Consider the following 18,713-nt stretch of genomic DNA (forward strand, 5'->3'; position numbering starts at 1 on the left):
GTTGCAACCCTTGTTCTTAACAAAATGACCTAAACTGTTTGGTATGAAATTAACCCGTTTTGGGAGACGTTTTTCTACACGAAAGCAGGATTTTTAGTGGAATTCTCTTGCACATAAAAAGGTAAAAGTTGACACAAGTTTTGTGGGTGTTGCTTCTGCAGAACAGCACAGGTCCAATCAAAAAGTATTGAATTGATCTATTTTGTACCCAAATTTGGGTTATTTTCCCCCAACTGTTTTTAAAGAGCAGTAATAAGTAGATTGCCATGTGTAAAAAGCGTTTTGTTATTATTGGTGATGGTCGTAAAACAATTGCCAAGCAGCAGGCACTGAGCACTTACCATGGCATCCAGCAAAGGGAAGGCAGCCAAATAGAGAAAAGCCTTCCGAGTTTTATGTCCCACAGACTCGTCCACATGGTGGAGCTTGTTAATGATGTAGTAGCCCAGGTCTGTGTGGGCTGCAGAGTGAAAAACAAGTCGTCTCAGTGGTCGGAAAAAGACCAGGCCGGGTAATGAGGGGCTTCGTTTTGTGTGTGGGTGCTTTGCAGCAATCCACCTATCAGGATGTGCAGCACGAAGGCAATGATGCCTGCCGCCGCCATGCACATGACAGCCGTCCGTCGGTCGCGTTTGCTGTTGACGAAGACCAGGCCCACGTTCTTGAAGTCACTCATGGGACCCGTGAAGAACTTCATGAGCGAATAGGCCAGCCCGTAGCTGGCCAGCATCTCCACCGCATCCTCCTTAACGGTGGCAATGCCCCGGTTGAGCGCCTGCACCACAAAGTTAACTAGCTTTATAATAGAATTTCATCATACCTAAAATCATTAAAAACATTCCCTGGTTTCATTTCTCAAAAATGTTATTTAAAACAATATCACTCTACACCTGTGTTTTTCAACCAGTGTGCTAGGGGACACTAGCGTGCCATGAGACCTTGTCTAGTGTGCCGCAAGGAACTGACCAATTTTATCTTTGTGAAAAAAGCATGCCGCTGTTCAGTATCTTTGATTTCGTCAGGTCATCAGCAGAGTAATTAACATACATCCATATCCGTAGGTGGCAGCAGATTGCCATTTTTTCATTCCTTTTATGGACTCATAATATAATCATGGGGTGGTGCAGGGAAATATATTTGATAACTAACGTAATTTTAAATAACAATAGTTTAAACTTTAGTAGACACTCAAAATAGGGAGAGGAAATCACTGGGTTTTCAACTTACAAAGAAAACAGGGAAAGAAGCCTTCAAATAAGGAAGTCAACTTGCTCTAAAAGGCTGCATACGAATTTCTTTTTATTAATATTAATTTTCCACAGATACGATCAATAATACATCAAATAATGTAAAAAATTTGCGAACGTGATTTTGCGAATCTATTTTTTATTATTATTTCATTATTTTATAAAACAAAGAAATATTGTAGTAAAAAAATAATATCGTATTTTTGCTGTTTTTAAAAAACAAAAATTTAAAAATGACAGCAAAATATACACCAAAACGAATAATAACATGTATTACCTACTAAGCCACGATAACCGCAGAAGATAAAAAAAAAACTATACTGTCATTTTAAGCAATATGATTATTTGAACTAAAAAAAAAAACAATAACAATAACTAGTTCCGGGATTCATTTTTTTAAACAAGGACTGTGTGCCTTGAGATTTTTTTATGAAAAAAAGTGAGTCTTGACTCATAAAAGATTGAAAAACACTGCTCTACACAATAATAGAATTAGTCGACAATTAATTCCAACAGAGTGAGGCATCTCAACAAGCATATAATGTCTGCTAAGAGTCGCTAATGCACACTAGTGTCTCTGTCTCGAAAACTAACATAAAGATACAGAAATAGTGGCATCAACATCAAGTACGCATACCAAAACTTCTAAAATTTAGGAGCATTTTAAAAATAGAAAAAGAATACTTGCAAAGTTTTCAAAGCAGACCTTGTATATCATGGCAGTAGCTCGGTGACGCATGAACAATAAGAAAAGGACAGTGGAACCAAACGGCTCGGTAAGATTCAAATAACATACAAGTCATTATGGTTTTGATGACATGGATTGCACATTTTATATGCGTTTATTCTGCTATGAAGAATTGCCAGACCAGGGATTGGGAACCTTTTTGACCCAAAGAGCCAAAAAACGCAAATATATTTTGATTTTTGAGCACATTTTATTTCACAGTGTGATAATTTGATCAAATCTAAGAAATAATAATAATGCCAGAGCCTGTGTCCCAAATCAATATAAATGAATTACTTAAAATTTGCTCCCTCCTGCAGTTACTTAAAAGTGAGGCTCATTTCGACTGCCATTTTCGTACCAAATAATTGTTTCAAAACAAGGGAAAAATGATTTAAAAGTTTATTTTTTATTTTGTGGTACTTGTAGCAGCAAGATGGCCAACAATTATGTCAGCTCCATTTAAGTCACGCTAATATTATGTAAAATAAATGCAAATTTCTCTACTTTTGAGTATTTCAAAAGATGGACATTTATTTCAAAATTCAAGTTCGTTTGCTTATTTTTTTAAATCAGTATTTGTTTTTTAACGATTCATGTTTTCCCCTTCAGGAAGCGCTAAATAATACAGACTGTCCCATCATATTAAGGCTAGGGCCTCAATCTATCAGCCCACGGGCCGTGATTTTGGGACCCCTGCAGTAAACTGTTGTTGAAATGATGTCTTAAATATACAGATGCTGCCCTACTTACGAACGAGGTTCCGGACGATCGTTCGTAAGATGAATTTGTTGGTAAGTTGCTTCAGTGCTATATTTTGTATGTTTAAGGTTTATATAAGTATGTTTAAAACTTGTATTGTTTTGTACTAAAAAATAAACATTTCATAAAATAATATGCTCTATAAAGATGAATAAAGTTGAGTTTAACTAACTTTTGGAAGATGCGCTTCAAGAGTTAGGCGACTTCCACCTCCGTGGTAAAAAGTGGCCAAAAAAAGAGCGTTCCGACCATTTTCTCAACCGCATCAAGCTTTCTTATTCCAATTTTTGTTTCAAAAGAAACGGCTTGCCTCTTCTTTATACTTTACAACCACGATATTGAATGGACACACGAGGTATTAAACAATAAAAATGTCAAAGTTCTGGCGCACTGGAGATACAGTCAATAATGTTTACACACAAACTAGGAAGAGGAAGCAGATTTCTTCTTCGGGTGGATGCTTGGTGACCTCTCACAGCGCCACACGCCGGTAGTGGCGGAAAGAAGCACTACAGTAATGTCTTGTACTCGGAAAAAGGTGCACGCAATACAAAATCTAACTTACAGCAATTTCCGGATATTTTTCCACATCCGAAAAAAAATGTTTGTATCTACCGTTTAACGCAAATCGAATGGTCGTAAGTAGCGGAGCGTCTGTATACTGGAACAAACCCTCTGAGCGTCAATACTGTCTCGCCATCGCCTGTGAGGCAATTGGCTCTACATGTGAAAATATTTTAAATCGTTGCACATGCTCATTTTATCCCTGAGCCATGTGTACTCATGAAAAGAGCCATATATGGCTCACGAGCCAAAGGTTCCGATCCCTGTGCCTAAATTTGCCTGACATAAGAATTTGAAATAAATATGCACACAGTCTGAAGAATAAACTTCAGTTGTTTAAACATTAAAAACGACAAACTTGAGTAGTTAAAACCGTTTGATTTCAAACTGTTGGGAATCTTTAAGTACTTTTGTTGCAGACTTTGTAGTTGTCCGCTGAATATACTTCACAAAAGCACATATTTGATTTAATTAACGTTTATTTTACTGTTCTACTTCTGCTAATGAGCCTGTTCTTGATTGACAAGGTTAAAAAAATTGATTACTTGCCTTTCTCTAAAAAAATTGATTCACTTATTTATGGATTTATGTCTCTACTGACCTAGCTATGCCCAATGGGTTTTAGATTTTTGTATGATTTTTGTAGGCGGTATGTTTTAATAAAATATGTTCTTACCACATCATAAATCAACTTTAAGCTAATTTCAAGAAAAAAAATATAATTACTATGATAATTATAGTCGGTGACAAGTCGACTATGCAGTCGTTAGTTGCCGCCCTACTCACTACTAGGCATAGGTCAATAACCAGTTTCACGATCAGGTTTCAGGATCCAGTTTACGTCGTGTTTTAACTAACCACAAATTCTCTCTACAAGCGGTATTAAATGAGTCATGTTTTTCATACAAAGCAAAGTAAACACTGTTTGAATGGATAACTCCTTTGCAAATTCAAATCATTGGAAAAGTGTGTTGCTTCAAATTAACTTGTTTACTCGACTGCACGTGCTAGACCGGACAAAAAGTGAGGAGGGGCAGGGGTCAGACACACATCCCACTTTGCAGTCTTAACCAAAAAGTGGACTACTTGCGAAGTTCAGTGTTTTTTTGGATATAATTAAGTGTTTCTTGTTTTGTTTTTTTACGCCACATACCCCTATCTTTTGTAGCATGGTCATTCTAAGAGGGGGGTTACCTCATGTGCAGCCCCTTCTCACGGTTTCATTTTCCTTATGTTAGGGTTTTCTTTAACTTTTTCCTTGCTGTATTGTATGTTTCAGATCAGGGAATGTGGTATTCGTATCTATCTATATCTATCTCTATGTATCGCTCTCTATATATATATTATATATATATATATATATATATATATATATACATACATAAAAATGTTAGATACATACTCGGAGTGTCGAAAAATATCCGGAGTTTTCTGTATTATGTGCACCCTTTTCCGAGTACAGGACATTACTGTAGTGCTTCTTTCTGCCGCTACCAGAGTGTGGCGCTGTGTGAGATCGCCCAGCATCCAACCGGAAGAAAAAAAATCCGCTTCCTCTTCCTAGTTCATGTGTAAACATTCTATACCCTCTATGTCTATCCTATCTCCAGCGCGCTAAGAACTTTGACATTTTTATTGTTTAATCCATTCAATATGGTTGGCGTAAAGTGTAAAGAAGAGGCGAGCCGTTTCTTTTGAAATGAAAGTAGAATAAGAAAGCTTGATGCGGTTGAAAAAAACGGTCAACGCTTTTTTTTGGGCCACTTTTTATTACGGAGGAGGAAGTCGCCTAAATCTTGAAACGCATCTTCCAAGAGTAAGTTAAACCTAACTTTATTTATATTGATAGAACATATAATTTTATGAAATGTTTCTTCTTTAGTACAAAACATTAATGGTTACTTTTACAAGCCTTAAACATACTTATATAAACCTTAAACATACAAAATACAGCACTGGAGCAACTTACGAACAAATTTCAACTTACGAACAATCGTTCGGAAAAGATCTCGTTCCTAAGTAGGACAGCGTCTGTATATATATATATATATATATATATATATATATATATATATATATATATATATATATATATATATATATATATATATATATATATATTATATATATATACACACCGTAAATTCCGGACTATAAGCCGCTACTTTTTTCCCAAATTTTCAACCCTGGGGCTTATTCAGAGATGCGGCCAATTTATGTAATTTTTTTAACGGCTGCCAGCGTCGCTCGAGTATGAGAGGTAAGATTTAGACCAGTGGAATATATGCACGGAGGAAGATCACAACTTAGGACTGAAGACATACCCTCATCGTCCAAAATGCACAAAATGAGTTCATGACGCAGCTTCCATATTCAAAGCAAACGGGCATATTGCTGGGATGTGTTAAAGTTAGGGAGAGTGGAACAATGTCATCATGTTGGAGTTTCTTTTGGACATTGAGAAAGACAACTTAAATGTCATTACCAAGGAGGAAGAAGCGGATGGTCTACCGTGATTCTAACGATTTCATCATTAATTTCCTTAACAGATTAATCTGCAGGTATGCGAGTGTCTTTTTAGTAGCGTGAGGCTACCTCCCAAAGGCACGGTTTAGGATGAAAGTTATATTATTATTGTTAAAGCTTTGAAAAGTCTCTTGATGTACCGTTTTTCTTTGTAAATATGTGTAATATGTATTTGCAACTGTATATTTTTGTAATGTATTTATTTGTATTTATTTGAGACACTTATTCTGCACGAGCAAATTAAAAAAGAGGGGCGGAGCAAACGCGGGCTGATGGGAAAGTGGAGACCGGTAAAGGTGAGTTTTTGTGGACACGGCGGACAATAATGGATAAATATTTTTCACACCCTTACCTTTGGAAATATACACTTTTTTTCCTTGGATTACTATCAACGGGCACCCAGAATCTGCAGGTCTACACAAATTTTTAAGTACCTATATCATTTTACGTTCATTTTGGCGGCTGTGATTTGTGGACTGTGTGCTTCAATAAAGCACATTTAGTTTCAATCGCAGAACTTGAAGTTTGGCTTGGATTAATTTCTTGTTTATTTGATGTGGGTGCATGCGGCTTAAATACAGGTGCGGCTTGTGTATGGACAAAATCGGTTTTCCCCTTAAAATGTCATAGATGCGGCTTATAATCAAGTGCGCTCTATAGTCCGGAAATTACGGTGTGTGTGTGTGTATATATATATATATATATATATATCTCACCTTGTGATTAATAAATGTGACTTGACTTAAGCAGCACAAAGCTTTTTGTTGGAATTTACTAAGTAAGAACTTGATTATTTGAATAAATGAAAACTTTATTTTGAACATTTAAAAAAAAACAAAGTAAAAACAATGACTCAACAACAAAATAATGTTATCATAACACGTTCGAAAAGGGGTAGTCAGAAGCAGACGCTAATTTTCCCTACCCCTTCATCTTCCCTATTAATTACATTTTATAGACAGCTCCTCTTTTGTGTCTAAATACAACACAATCTCAAAGATACACACAGTACTATATGAATGTACGGTAATATATGAAATGTTATTTAACTTGGTTTCCTCAGTCAGCTTTCAATTTCTAATACAATCACTGCGTTTTACATGCAGGGAACAGTCCAACTTGGATCATAATTCAGATTTTTTTTAACAATTAAGAATGAATGGTTTCTAATAACTGCTGACAATCGAACGACTAGGTATATGTGGCGTTTGCAAACGATCCAATCGGACGGGCTGAGCATAACTTTACGCGAAATAGACATTGCTTCCGCATTTTACCGTCAACATTTAATTAAGGATGATTTGATACATGTGACTCACTACAATCAAAGAAGTACTGTGATTGTTTCCTCCTCGCTCAAAAAGTATGCTTCATTCCTGCGTGTCGTGTGTTTACAAGTTGTGCTTGCCAACTGCTTGCTGTGATTTGCCAGACTTGCACTATACCTGTGTGTGTCTATATGTATGTGTGTGTATACACATACCCAGAAAATAAACTACCGTAAATTCTGGACTATAAGCCGCTACTTTTTTTCCCCAAACGTTCAACCCTGCGGCTTATTCAGTGATGCGGCCAATTTATGTAATTTTTTTAACAGCCGCCAGCGGCGCTCGAGTACAAAAGGTAAGATTTAGACCGGTGGAATATATGCGCCGAGGAAGACTGCCACTTCTTAGCTTGTGCACAAATTAAATTAGCGTAGAAATATCCTCACCATGCAAATTGCAAAATGAAAGGCACATGACGCAGCTTTCAAGCTAAATGCAATCGAGCAGTCCGATAAAGAAGGAAACAGAGCTACTGCATGTAAACTTTACTTTGCGAGCGTGTTGCTAGCGCGTTTTTGAACAAGGGAGCGTGGGACGACGTCTATATGAGTCTCTTTGCCATACTGGGGAAGATGACTTTGATGATGTCAGTTACAAGGAGGAAGATGAGGACGGTCTACCGTGATTACTACAAGTATGGTATGTTTTTTAACAGAGCCGTTTACTGCATTGCGAGCGTGTTGCTAGTAGCGTTTTGCTACCCTTCGCAGGCACGGTTTGGGATGAAAGTTATGATATTATTATTAAACTTTTGAAAACCCTCTCGGTGTACCGTCTTTCTTTGTAAATAAGTGTAACCATGTATAATATGTATTTGCAACTGTATATTTTTGTAATGTATTTATTTTAGAGACTCATTCTGATTTGATCTGTTTTCCACGGGAGAATCAAAAGAAGGGGCGAAAACCACGGGAGCTGGTGGGACGTGTTTGTGGACGCAGAGGACAATAGTGGATATATATTTTTCCTACCCTTACTTTTGGATATACTTTTTTTTCTCCTTGGATTATTTTCAGCGGGACCCGGACTCTGCAGGTCTGCATCAAACCTTAAGTACCGGTATCATTTTCCGTTCATTTTGCCGGCTGTGGTTTTATCCAGTTACAATCGCGGGACTCAAAGTCGGGTTCGGGTTAAATTTGTGATTGTGTTACATGTTTTAATGTGGGCGCATGCAGCTTATATACAGGTGCGCCTTGTGTAAGTACAAGAGCAGTTATCCTCTTAAAATGTGGTGGGTGCGGCTTATAATCAGGTGCGCTCTATAGTCCGGAATTTACGGTAGTCATGTCCCAAAATTCATCAAATAAACGGGACTTGCTTAGCAAGCTAGCTGGAGTCGGTGTCATTTGTCTCTGCAATACAAGTCCACAGTATTTTACAGCACCCAAAAAGGGAAAAAAATGTACATCCAGAATGGAGAAAAGTAATGCACAGAAGAAATTGGATCGAATGGGTACTCATCAGGGGTCGGGAACCTCTGGCTCGCAAGCCACTTATGGCTCTTTTCATGAGTACATATGGCTCAGAAATAAAATAGAACTTGTGCATTTCTTTTTAATATTGCATCATGCATAGCTGACGCAAAGCCAAGTCAATTATATATATATCAGTGTCTGAAACTCATGACAAAAAGTTACCGGACACCAGGACAGACAACTCTGAAAAGTTGCCTGCCCAACCATAAAGTTGCCTGCCCCATTTTTCACAACTTGAAACAAAATAAGACGACTAATCGCAAAAAAAAAAAAAAAAAAAAAAAAAATTGTTGCAAAGTATTAAGGATTGATGGTCAGAATATATAACAGAACAACACTTTAAAATTAAGTTTATTATAAATCTACTTATAACATTCATTGCATGTATATGACATTGCAGTTTTCCATCTACCATCAGTATGTACCTGTATTTACTAATCTTCATTCATGCAATATTCGCGTTGCATCGTCTGCTACGAACCACGTGAACTCCTCTTTCTACGATGCTTTTATTGTACGTTTACGTTTTGTAGCGTCATCAATTTTGTTAGCTTCTTTTGAATATTTCCTCTGGCACTGAGGTTTTGGCTTTATCCCTGGTCGGCAATCTATGAGTCATCAGCCCCGTACCAACTTCACATAGAAATAGATTTAACTTTCTCAGCTCTGACGGAAACTCAGCAAAATGTAACTTGATGTCAAGTTTTGGACATGTTTGATAATTAATTATCTTGCAACACTTTATGGTTGCTCACTGTTGTTTCAAGCGTTGCTCGCCGACTTTGTGTGAACGCTCAGACCCCTGGAATATTACAGGGAACATTGGCCGTAAGTAGGGGAGCCTCTGCACTCAAATATCTTGTTTTCAATAACAGTCCAGAGTTGTGTTTTCAATTAGTGGAATTTCGGAGCACACGTGGAGCCGTTTTACATCTCTCCCCTCCAGCCAAAGTTAGCGTGCTCGGTTGTACTTGTACAGTAGACAGTAACGCCCTCGGCCCCCGCTGGCCCTTCTTGACAAGGCCCCGGCTGTGCTATTTTCAGCCGGTTTACGTAAGAATAATCGCTTCCTTTTCCTGCATCTCCCCACTTGGAGCTCTCGCGTCCTCCCCGGGAAGGAGGGGCAGGTGAGAAGCACCACACTTACCCTCCATTGCTCTTCGTGTCGAACACCCCCGCTCCCCCAAATTCGCGGCTAGGTTTTATGCTAAGCTAGCATTAAACGTCAGCGACAATTTTCTATACATTGTGTAGCGTCAGACCTTGTTAGCATTAGCTAACGAGGCGCTATCCCTCTCCCGGAGGCAGGGAGGGGGGTAAGCTGCCAGGGGGAACGGGTTGCCGTTACCTGCTCGCCGAGGTCGATGGCGACATTGGTTATCGCTAGCGGCACCAGGAAGCGAAGAAGCGGCCAGTAAGGACTCAGGGACGGGAACTCCACCATAGTAGAAGGTTCGCTAACGGCGCTGCGGCGGGCATCTGCGTCGCTCTGGGGGATGGGAGGGGGGTTGTGGGGCGCTGGGGGGCGGGGGGTGCCAGCGAAGCCGCTGGAAGGTAGGCGAGGTACCTCGGCGGGACGCTCCGGCGGTTGCGGCGGCGGTGTCGCTATGGCGCGTCTGCGGGGCTGTGAGAAACGAGCGACGGTCGACGGCGCATCTTCCTCCTCGGGAATCATCACCCGGGCGGGGGCGGGGAAGGGAGGGAGGGAGTTGACATCGAAACTGCATCCAGCTCCGGTGAGGAGGACCTTCTACCCAATTGGCGTAAACACGCTCGCACTTCGTGGTGTGCATGGACCGATACTTGTCAACTTATACGTGGGTCTTTGCAATTTGTGTATGCATAATAACATTTTTGTTTTTGTTTTTTTTCTACTGTGGTGTCAAACTCATTACAGTGGGACCTCGGTTATCGCGGTTAATGGGGGCCAAAACCACCCGCGATAAGTGAAAATCCGCGAAGTAGCACCTTAAAAAAACAAAATATATATCTATATATTTATAGATATATATATATATATATATATTTTAATATTTTTATTTTATTTTATCATTATAATTTTTTAGACCCGGTTATCTCATCTCATTAGCCGTACCGCTTATCCTCATTAGGGTCGCGGGGGGGCTGGAGCCCATCCCAGCCATCTCCAGGCAGTGGGCAGGGGACACCCTGAACTGGTTGCCAGCCAATCGCAGGGCACACAGGGACAGACAACTCATTCGCTCATTCACACCTAGGGACAATTTGGACCGGCCAATTCACCTGAGATGCATGTTTTTGGAACGTGGGAGGAAACCGGAGTGCCCGGAGGAAACCCACGCAAGCACGGGGAGAACATACAAACTCCGCACAGGAAGTCCGGAGCTGGATTTGAACCCACGACAGGTTCCCATGACATGAACTCTGCCGCACAAGCGCTAACCACTGCGCCGCCGTGCTGCCTAGACCCGGTTAATGGGGACCAAAACCACCCGCGAAAAGTGAAAATCTGCGAAGTAGCGACGCCCCTTCAAAAATGCTTCAAAAATTTTTTTTTTTTTTTTTTTTATTATTTTATTCTATTATTATTTTTATTTTTTTAGACCTGCGAAGCTCTGAACCCGCAAACGTGGAACCACGAAGTAGCGACGCCCCTTCAAAAATGCTTAAAAAATATATATATATATATATATAGATATATATAGATTTTTATTTTATTTTTTTATTTATTTTTTTTTTTAGACCTGCAAAGCTCTGAACCCGCGAACATGGAACCACGATTTTTTTTTTTTTTACTATTTTTTTATTTTATTTTATTTTTTTAGGCCCGCAAAGCTCTGAATCCGCGAACGTCGAAGCGCGAAGTAGCGAGGTCCCACTGTGAAACTCGGGGGCCACACGATAGAACAAACATTCTCTCGGGGCCGAGAAATGCATCCCTGCCGAGATTTGCATCCCCTGGCTACTATAACCACTTTTACCTCGTTTTATCTCACTTTTATATAAAATGACATGAAATGAAATGATCTGCATTTATATAGCGCTTTTCAAGTCAAGACTTCCCAAAGCGCTTTACAGTGTGCTTCACATTTCCCAATAGCGGCCGTGCAGCCATGTGAGGCGCTAACCTGCTTATTGGGGGTATTAGGGGTTCAGTGTCTTACCCAAGGACACTTCGACATGTAACTGCTTTGGTCTGTTTCCATTTGAACCCTGTTGACAAAATTGGTGCATTCCTGCTCAAAGTTTTTAGAACCATTCAGTGTCATCTGTAGTCTTGTTTTTGCACACTTGATCTCCTGTGAGACGGGTGAGGAGAAGCTTTAGGACTCCATCACCTTAGAGACCTACAGAGGTAAGGCATCGTGGAACTCTGAGCCCCTTTTTGATGTACCTTGTGACTCCCCTTCCCAACTTCTCAACAGTAGAGATTGCGACCTCATAAACTGCAGGGGGCCACAGGATTCGAGGTAGGAGTCTGATTTACACATTGGTTAGACAATAAAATTGCCAATGTAAATATGAACACATTTGCAGTGAGAGTCCAAATCAAAGCCTAAAGTAAACTTGTGCAAAGCCAATCGTGATTCATTTTTAAGCACCATTACTGTGCGCAAGCGTGCACAACCATGGATTGATTTCTGGAAAGAAAAGTATAACATTTACAACTCTTTCACAATGTCTAAAAAATTGTCAAAATAAAATACTCAAATAAAAATGTTTAAGGGCTGTGAACTGGTCATCTCCAAATAGCCACTTTGGAAACGCCTGGACCTACCTTTAGAAATTTATGTAGAATACACTGTTTGGTTTTTCAGATTGTAATCAAATTTGACAAAGTACTAGGTAAGGCTTCAAGCTATGTTCTCACATGTTTTTTTAGCTTAGATGCCCATTGCTACATTCTTTTGCAGGCATTTGATTGGAAAACCTTTTTTGGGGCGAGAATAAAAATGTATGTCTGTGTGTTACAACTAGTATTACTCAATGTTAGTAGCACTTGCAGTGATTATTTCAGTTTGGGACAAAACGTCAGATTGTCACCTTTCAAAAAAGACCAAAACTGTCCATATTCTCCAAATGGTTAAAACCAGCATTCCATTTGACTTTAAGTATATGTCTTGCTTCGGGATTTCAGGCGAATTTAACAGGACTGGTAAGGGGTTAAATCAATAGTTTTTTTAATAAATGAGTTTTTGTTACCGCTATGGGACACTAAATAGTTCATTTACACACTTCCTCTTTAAGTCTCTACTTTTTGCTTTATTATCATTGTTTTATTTTTTTTTAATTGCAGATTTATTTATGTATTCCTGTATGGATTCTTAATTATTCTATTTTTAGACCTTTGAGTGGGGTCTATGTGTCAAACATACAGCTTGTGGGCTAGATCTGGCCTGGTGGATGATTGAAACCGGCCTGCTATTGATTTCTGAGTGTCAAAAAAAGTATCAAGTCTCTAGGTCCTTTCTTTCAAAAGTTATAATTTTTTTAAATAAATGCAAACCAAATGCTCTCTTTGGCTGCTGGCGGACAGGGTTGATTTAGTGTAGCTTGGTGAGTTGGTTCAGGAGTAAAACTGCAATCACTCAACTATTAAAATAAACCAGTTAAAACATTCAATACCAAACATTAAAAAAATATTTTTCCTTACTGTTAGAGAATAAATGTGTATAAATAAATGTAGGATGAATAATATAATGGTAGTAATAATACATTGTACTTCAAGGCACCTTTCAGGACACCCAAGGTTGCTGTACCAATAGAGTAAAACAAGCAAGTGATAACGTAAATAGCAAATGGGTGGTATGTGAGGCAGATGGCCAAGAAAGGGCTTTTGAGTCCGGATTTGAAGGTGGACGGGTCGCAGAATTTCGGAGGTCAGGCGGCAATGAGTTCCAGAGCTGTGGGACGGAGCGGCTGAACGCTCTAATAAAGCATAATGCTAAAAAACTAAGCTAAACATTTGGAGTTAACATTATTATATTAAATCTGGACAGAGCCAAACTGAGTTTCACATCCCTGGTGTATGGGAAAAAAATAGATTTGAGAACAATTCAAAGCTTTTCTTGTGGAAAACACGTGTCGTTTGTTTTGAACTGGATTTTATCTATTCCCCCCTCGTACTTGAACTGAACTTCACGCTGGAAAATGGACTGCATTGTAAAGATTGGTTTTCCTCAGTGTGGTGTAGAGGCCATAAATCGACAGTTACGGCAAGGTCGCCCAAGAACAATCGGTGTTTTTCTCCCGGCTGCTCAAGTCTGAGCACAAAATTGCAAGGTAGACATATGTGCTAGCGTAATAAGCGCTTGGCAATCCAAAATAGTGTGTTTTTGTGGCAAAGGTTCCTTGTTACGTAACCATCAACCTTGACCTCTTCTCTGCGAGCGGACATTGCGGAAGCATACAAAAAAACTCACATGACGGCCTCTTATGATCAACGCGTGCATAAAAATGAAGCCTCAAGCGCAGTCTTTCACTATGATACTTTCCCCAGAACATGTAACAGCGTGAGTTTCTTTCGCCTGCACTTCAGGGTGGAAATGTGTGTCAGGTATGTGTTTACAAAAATTCTTTGGAAGGGATTTGTTTTTGCCCCGCGTCTGCAGCCTGCGGGCACCACTGGAGTCAGCTGTGACCAATGTTCCCTCGAATTTTCCACGGATCTGAGCGTTCATACAAAGTCGGTGAGCAACGCTTGAAACAACAGTGAGCAACAGCAATCCCAAGTGTGGCAACTAAGTCATTATCAAACATGTCCAATACTTGGCATCAAGTTACATTTTGCTGAGTTTCCGGCATTGCAAAAACATTTTTGACTTTTGAATGAATTGACTAATGTATTGCAAAAGGTTGTACGGCCTACAAACGTCATTTGTTCTTACAATTCTTTCACAAAATATCCATTTCTTTTTGTTTCCTGATATATTTTGTCGCATAATATTAACATTTTTGGGGGCTTATTGAGTCGGTTGTAAGATACAGAACTGTACTTAATCACATTTTTGAGTGGAAGTACAATGTTGGCAACAAGATTGACTTGGTATAATTGGAAATTATTTGAATGCAACACAAACTTTTTCTTCTTTTTTCCGTGTTTTTTTTCTACTTTTTTAAAAATTCCTTTAAAAAAAATCTCATTGTGTTTATTTTTTACGAGCTGTTACTTTTTTCTTTTGGTTCTCTATTTACTTTTTTTTTCCTTTGTTCTTTCTTTTCTTTTTTTTCTGTCTTTTTTTCTGAATTTTTTTCTTCCTTTTGTTTCTTTTTTTCTCAGCTTTCACTACTTTTTCATTTTGATATTTTTTCATTTTTTGTTCTATTCCCCCTTCCTTTAAGTCCTTTTGTGCATAATTTTACATGATATTTGGTCATATAGGGATGAAAGAAGCAAAAACAACCTGAAGAGCCGTTTAGGACCCGAAAGTGAGCCGAGAATCCTTTTAGTGAGCCGAGCCGAAAAAGCCGGTTCTCGAAAAACTCTACTGACTTTACTCAACTTCGTTCTACTTCGACCTCGACTTCAAAATACCGCATTTAGAACACAACGTCGGGGGAACCCGTGTATTTTTACCTTTGGGTAGTGCGCAATTGCGCACACACGCAGCTTAGAGGGAACATTGCGCGGGCTAGATTTTCTTGTGCGCTGAGAATGTGCGGGCAGTGCGCGATTGCGCACACGCGCAGCTTAGAGGGTAACATCGGCTGTGACTTTAACAAAATGTCCTCAACTTCCTTTCATAGCCCTGGAGAGATCTTTAGTCGAGTCAAATGCTGACACACCAGTTTAGAGATTTGAAGTAGAAACACGCAGACTTCGTTTCCCCTCTAGGCAGTCAAGAACACTGCTATCTTTGTTTACAGAATTAAGTTTACTACATTCTTAAAAAGACTCACATGGGGTCAAAAATTGACTGATTCACTACTTGATCTAACTTTCTAGGGTTTGTTTTTGGTCAAAAGAGCATTTTGCTTAAAGGAGCTGTATGGAATTTGGAACTTTTTGACTCGCCATGTCCTGGCTTGTATCACGCTCCCTATGATGTGTGTGCAAGCATGTGCGTTTCTTAGACGACTCTTTCTTGGAGTTTAGTTTTGTGTTTGGACTGTACTTGAAACAGGCCCTTTTCTTACTTTCACCATTTTTCATGATACACTAACAAAAAAACTGCAGTGATGAGCAGAAAGTCCCTTTACAATCGCCCCCCCTCTTTCCTCCTACCTAATTTGTTTCTCGCCCCGAACAGTTTTGCTAAAAGTAAGATAAAATCAGATAGGCACGGTGGAAAAATAATTATAAGGGCTCTTTGAACCCAGTTGGGCATTGTTAACACATACTGAATAGAGAAAATGTTCTACTTCCAACTTTTGTTTAACACCTTGTTTTCGACACTGCTCCCCACCTTTTAAGGTTAGCTAAAACAAATTGACCACATTTTGAGGTAGTGTTCTTTACAATATGTCTGTCATAATTACTGATAATCGCTGATTATACCCCCAGCTCCCTGTTACCTGCGAACCTCTGCTCCCAGCTAGGCAAGCTCCATACCTTCCGACATTTTCCTGCCCTGTTTTCTCCTGCCTGATACCTGTTGCCGACCTGTTTCTGGACCCGTTTCTGCCCTGCTCTAACATCCCGACCATCGACCTGTTTCCTGCCTGATACCTGTTGCCGACCTCTTTTCCGGACTCGATACCGCCCTTGCTCTCCCGTCCCGGCTGTCGACCAGTATCCCTGCTGCTTACGACGATCCTCGCTCGACACGGAAGTGCCCCTTCCGCTTTCCTGCCACCTGCTACCCGTGTCCGTCGATCATCGGATCGTGGAAGCAAGCACTGCTCTCTCTCTTTATCAATAAAACTGAGTAAACGAACACTACTGGATCCTGTCTCCGTTTCTGGCTTGTGACAACGTCCCAAATTCTTAGGTTGGAATGACTTTGAAGATGTTTTGGGGTCATTCAAATGAAAATAATGACCCAATTTGGGTGGTTGATCAAAAAAAAATACAACATGATTTAAAATTACCACAAAGTAACTGAATGAAAAATATTACAGGGGTAATGTCGTCTATTTCCCTTGCTCCGTATTAATTTATTTTCCCAACTTCAAAGCTTGTCAGTGAACATGGAAACCAAGCTATGGGGAATAAAGCGTGTACCTAAAGATCAATGATTATTTAATGATGTAGTTGATAAAGATTCATATACTGATATACTGCTAAAAGTATAAAAAAATTGACATTTACTGTATATTCCTGGAGCTTTTCAATGTACACTCGTACACTGTTTTCATATTTTGCAATCGTTTCTGTCATGATTACTGATGTGATTCACTTGTACCCGCTCATTTGGCGCCAACCGCCGCGGGTTCTGATTGGCTCCCTGTCACTATTTGAACCCAGTCCTGTCTGTCCCCTGTTGTCAGTCTGTCTGCGAACCTCAGTGTATAATAGGCAAGTCTTTTCCGACCCGGACTCCCACCTGTCCCGTTTTTGCTCCCGTCTGTCTCCAGCTACGACCTGTTTTGCTCCTGACCACGTCTTTTCTCCCGTCCCGGCTTACGACCACTTTTGTCCCGACTACGTCTACTCTCCCGTTCTGGCTTACGACCCGTTTACGACCACGACCACGCCTTGCTCTCCCAGTCCCGGCTACCAGTTTTTCCATCCCTGACACCGCCATCACTCGCTACGGAAGATCCACTTCCGTGTTCGGATCCCAGACTGAATCCGAGAGCGACTTGCTTCCTGCGTCCAGCGAACACTGGATCGTGGGCGCAGCCCCTCCTCTTTCTTTCAATAAAACTCGTGGTAAACGTCACGCAAATGGGTCCTGTTTTCGTTCTGGTTCTGACAGTTTCCTTCCCAGACTCAATCACTGTTTTCCTCTTTTCCTTCCCCTCATCTCTGACTTTCTTGAGACCCGTTATTATGGGCAGAAAAGGGTAATAAAACCAAGAAAATCACAATAAAATAAGATGTGTTCCCTGTCAAATACGCCGATTGTCTTTATTAGCCTTATTTTGCCAATGGAAAGGTCCACTATTGGGTCCCAACCCACAAGTTGAGAAACTCTGGTTTGAAACGTGGCTCTCCGTGATAAACCTGTCATGAAAGTCTTATTTCTAAATGTTGTATTACTTTCTTGGCTTCCACCCAATTTCTTCATGTAGGGTTCAACAAACCAAAAGGAATAAATAAAAAGAGTACATCAAAATACTGTATGTCATTGGTGGATCCAATCCAAAGGTGTCAAACAGGGCGAGACAACACTCAGAGAAGCACAAGAGAAAAACAAGCTGCAGGTTGAAATATGTCAACTTGATGTTGCCAAAGCCAGGTGCCTCTTACAAAGACACTGTACTTGTATTTATTTATCTCTCTCTCTCTCTCTCTTTCTGTCTCTCTCTATTTCTCTCTCACTCTCTCTCTCTTCCACACCCTTTCTCCCACTCTCAGTCTCTGTCTATTTCACTCTCTGAGTCTCTCTTTTTTCTTCCTTTGTTGCTCTTTGTCTCTTTCTCTCTCTCTGTGTCTTTTTAACTTCTTTTGCTCTAACTTTTTTCCTTTTCTTTCTTTTCTCTTCTCTCTCCTTCTGTCTTTCTATTTCTCTTTGGATTTCTTTCTTGCTCTCCCTTTCTTTCCCCCTCTCTCACGACTTCTCTTTTTATCTATTTTGTTTCTCACGCTCTCTCCCTCTCTCTTTATTTGTCCCACCCTCTTTCTTCTTTTCCCTCCCTCTTTCTCTTATTTCTTTATCTCTTTTTCTTTCTCTTTAATCTACTAGTCCGGCCCCCGACAGAATTTTGTTCTATCGCGTGGCCCCCAAGTTAAAATGAGTTTGACACCGCTGATCCAATCCTATCTCAGAGATGCCAACGCAAATCCAGTCAAATTGAGTGTCTAGGTTGCCAAGAGTGACATCTAGTGGCATTTCGGGGTACACTTATTGAAGCTTTTGTTTTTTTGTCCGGTTGTACAGTAAGCTTGAGTGTTCATTCTCAATTTCTCATGCAAATCAATTGTCAGAGTCCTGGATATTCTTCTTATTTTCGTGTTTGTGCTCTCGGTATTAGAGATGAGCTGAATTTACGTTTT

The 18,713-nt window shown here is 39.9% G+C and overlaps 1 protein-coding gene across 2 annotated transcripts in view; it reads right to left on the bottom strand.

The window, feature by feature from the left end:
• The window catches only part of LOC148348498 (progressive ankylosis protein homolog), a 36,046-nt gene extending 25,723 nt beyond the window's left edge, over positions 1–10,323 (bottom strand). Inside the window, exons 1-3 of one of the 2 annotated variants that reach the window (XM_088322548.1) lie at positions 9,981–10,322; positions 559–775; positions 342–460 (exon numbers count right to left, since the gene is read on the bottom strand). In XM_088322548.1, coding sequence (XP_088178674.1) covers positions 342–460; positions 559–775; positions 9,981–10,307 — 663 coding nt within the window. In that variant the 5' untranslated portion in view covers positions 10,308–10,322. Of the gene's footprint in view, positions 1–341; positions 461–558; positions 776–9,980 lie in introns of both variants that reach the window. The other variant, XM_088322549.1, reaches the window with a different exon arrangement.
• Between the last annotated feature and the right edge of the window lie 8,390 nt (positions 10,324–18,713).

This window comes from Urocampus carinirostris, chromosome 18, assembly GCF_059441175.1.
Source record: "Urocampus carinirostris isolate Australia breed hairy pipefish chromosome 18, RoL_Ucar_1.0, whole genome shotgun sequence".
In the NCBI taxonomy this organism is placed as follows: domain Eukaryota; kingdom Metazoa; phylum Chordata; class Actinopteri; order Syngnathiformes; family Syngnathidae; genus Urocampus; species Urocampus carinirostris.